Source organism: Salmo trutta, chromosome 14 (assembly GCF_901001165.1).
Source record: "Salmo trutta chromosome 14, fSalTru1.1, whole genome shotgun sequence".
Taxonomy (NCBI): Eukaryota; Metazoa; Chordata; class Actinopteri; order Salmoniformes; family Salmonidae; genus Salmo; species Salmo trutta.
This window is the reverse complement of record NC_042970.1, coordinates 22,173,257-22,175,941: the sequence shown is the minus strand read 5'-3', so window position 1 is coordinate 22,175,941 and position 2,685 is coordinate 22,173,257. Positions and strand designations below refer to the sequence as shown.

Here is a 2,685-nt window from a genome sequence, read left to right as displayed (position 1 = left end):
ATAAATGTATGCATTAAACACATCTCCATCTTCCATGGAGACTGCATTATGCACCCCATAACAAAACGCCAGTTGGCGCACAGTGTTTCATTCTCTCTTAGAGGAAATTATTGCAGACAATGGATTTCCACTTTCTTAGGGCGGTCATTTGATGGAAAAATCTATTATATAATAGTGAGGCAATGTAGGCTGTGCTAAAACTCAGATTTAACTGAAAAATACAGGTTGGTGGAAAAACTTCCTGCCACCAGCGACGTTCAGGACTTTTGACAAAACTTAAGTGGGAAAAACAGACATGTCACATGATCTTTGACCAGCAACTGAGAACAAGAGTAATCAAGCTTTAATACTAGCTCAATTGCTTACTATGATCCTGCAAGCGCAAACACGAAGTCAAGTAATCACAAACTAGCAGTAACATTGACAGTAGGTTACACACCTCCAGTGTAGCATTAACGTAGAATGGCACAACACATCTGATTTGAAGCTTGAAAAGCAGAAAAATATGTTGGTTGCGAGTCTTAACTAAAGTCCCCTGCAGAAAACGATCCCCCCCCCCCTCTACAAACTTGGCACTGTAGGAACCTCAGGAGCTCAACAACCACTACAATAAAGCCTATGAAATGTATTTTGTATTGTCCTCCTCTCACAGCCTTAACTGATATTCCCTGGAAGAGACATAACTCCTCTGCAGTACTAGGCCCCTTTAAAGTCATTATCCTTTGTGATGAACGTTGAACCAAGAGAAAGTCTGAGGCACCAGTGAACACACAGCTGATCTCCCATGAAAGTGGCCTGTGCTCAGCAGTGGTTTAAGAGAGAGACTGGGGGATGCTGGGTGATTTTAGCTGGCAGCCTGGCTGTCTGTGGATGGTGTATTGTCGGATGACGGGGCAGATTCAGGTGTCGGTGGGGACGGGGTAGAGTTACTAGAGGGCACTGAGGCTGGGGAAGAGTCCTCGGTGGGCACAGAGGCAGTAGAATCAACGAGGGAAGGGGCAGCAGCATCAGCTCCCTCGTTCTCGTCCTCCTGGGGGTAGAGCTCAGGGTACTTCTGCATACACTCCTGCATAGCACGGAAGTTGTCGATACACTCTGAACCCTTCACCTCTTCATTGCTGTAGTGGAAGCAGGAGAAGGCCTCCTTGAACTGTGTCCCACAGGGCCCGCTAGCCATCCCTCCCAGGCATGGACAGTTCCAGTTGATCTCCCCACTGGGCAGGATCAGGCCTAGAGGAATAGGGATATAATAATGTATTGATATGGTTGTAATTGCGACCCTTCATCATTCTTCAGTATACACCTCTTTGGTATCTTTGTAATGACTACACTACTGATGAGTGTTTCATAATCCTTCCACATCCCCAACATGAATTTACAGCCCACTGACCCTGATCTTCGTAGGGGTCATTGGGGTCATCTGCAATGAGCTCAGCGTTGCTGGGCGCTTCATGGTCTTCCTTGGTAACGAAGATAATGCGATCTTTACCTGGCAAGGAAAAAACATAGGTGAGGTCAGCATGAGAAGATGGCATCTCCAAGGAAACAACAGGCACGGAGTTGTAACCATGAGATACTAAATGCACTTCCCCTCCCCGATTTCCAGGCTGGTTTTAAATCAAAGGGGGAGACCATAAAAATGTATGGTTAATATTGTGTATATTGTCTGACCGACCCCCCCAAAAAACAACAGCGCATTTATCTATTGGATCATTGCACGCTGTAGACTATTAATGTTGGCCATAATAGCTGTTAAGTTAACAATTCAACAGCTGTTTTTCAACAGAGTTCTGCACACAGTGTTAAGTCAACAGGGTCCTGATATAAAACAAACTGAACTGTCACCTGACATGACCTGCTCTTTGACAGCCCCGAAAGAAAGTCCTCAAGCCTCGTTAGCTATCTGGCTAGCTAGCATAGAAGCTGATGTGCTCGTCTCGTACTACTAATAGCCTGTCTAGCTACCTCTACAAATCGGATTAATACTGACATAATCTGATTGCCCTAGTTATAGACTTCGTTGAACCTATAACTGGCTATCTACATGGAATTACTGTACCAATAACGCTGGAATAAGCAACGCTGACATGCTACTAGTAGCTAGCCAACATGCTAGGCCAGTCAATGACATTGCATGAGCGAAATGAATGAAAATGTGAGTGTGTACGCCATTAAAGTTACCCTCTTGCTTGCAGTACGACATGACTGCCGGTGGTGATATCTGTCAATCCTCTACTTGTCTTACAAGTAACAACAGTTTTTGTCCAACAATTAGCTACTGTGCAGACATTTAATAACCACCCGGCTATCAGTGTCTTGTCAGCAACACAAAAAAAAAGTACTACCGGGTCACGGAATTTAGAAATTATTCTAAATAAAAGTCCCCCACGTGAAAAGCGTCAATGTGGGTTTTAAAACATCTTCCAATGTCAAATAAATGTCCCCAATGTGAATCACTGGATATGAAATATACACTACCGTTCAAAAGTTTGTGGTCACTTAGAAATGTCTTTGTTTATGAAAGAAAACCTTTTTTTTTTGTCCATTAAAATAACATCAAATTGATCCGAAATACAGTGTAGACATTGTTGATGTTGTAAATGACTACTGTAGCTGGAAACGGCTGATTTTTAATGGAATATCTACATAGGTGTACAGAGGCCCATTATCAGCAACCACCACTTT

At 43.5% G+C, this 2,685-nt stretch overlaps 1 protein-coding gene across 1 annotated transcript; it reads right to left on the bottom strand.

Moving 5' to 3' along the window:
- Positions 1 to 308: 308 nt before the first annotated feature.
- Positions 309 to 2,339, bottom strand: chchd4a (coiled-coil-helix-coiled-coil-helix domain containing 4a). Its single transcript, XM_029774903.1, has 3 exons — positions 2,182 to 2,339; positions 1,391 to 1,489; positions 309 to 1,230 (listed from the first exon to the last, which is right to left on the bottom strand). Exons 1-3 carry the CDS (start codon positions 2,201 to 2,203, stop codon positions 845 to 847), a joined length of 507 nt encoding a protein of 168 aa, XP_029630763.1. The 5' UTR covers positions 2,204 to 2,339; the 3' UTR covers positions 309 to 844.
- Positions 2,340 to 2,685: the final 346 nt, after the last annotated feature.

Bases quoted from the DNA above. Each gene is read 5' to 3' on its own strand.
- chchd4a (XM_029774903.1), bottom strand. From the start codon at position 2,203: ATGTCGTACTGCAAGCAAGAGG. The intron at 1,490-2,181 runs GTAACTTTAATG...TTTCCTTGCCAG, and splicing joins GTCGTACTGCAAGCAAGAGG to GTAAAGATCGCATTATCTTC. The intron at 1,231-1,390 runs GTCAGTGGGCTG...CTATTCCTCTAG, and splicing joins TGACCCCTACGAAGATCAGG to GCCTGATCCTGCCCAGTGGG.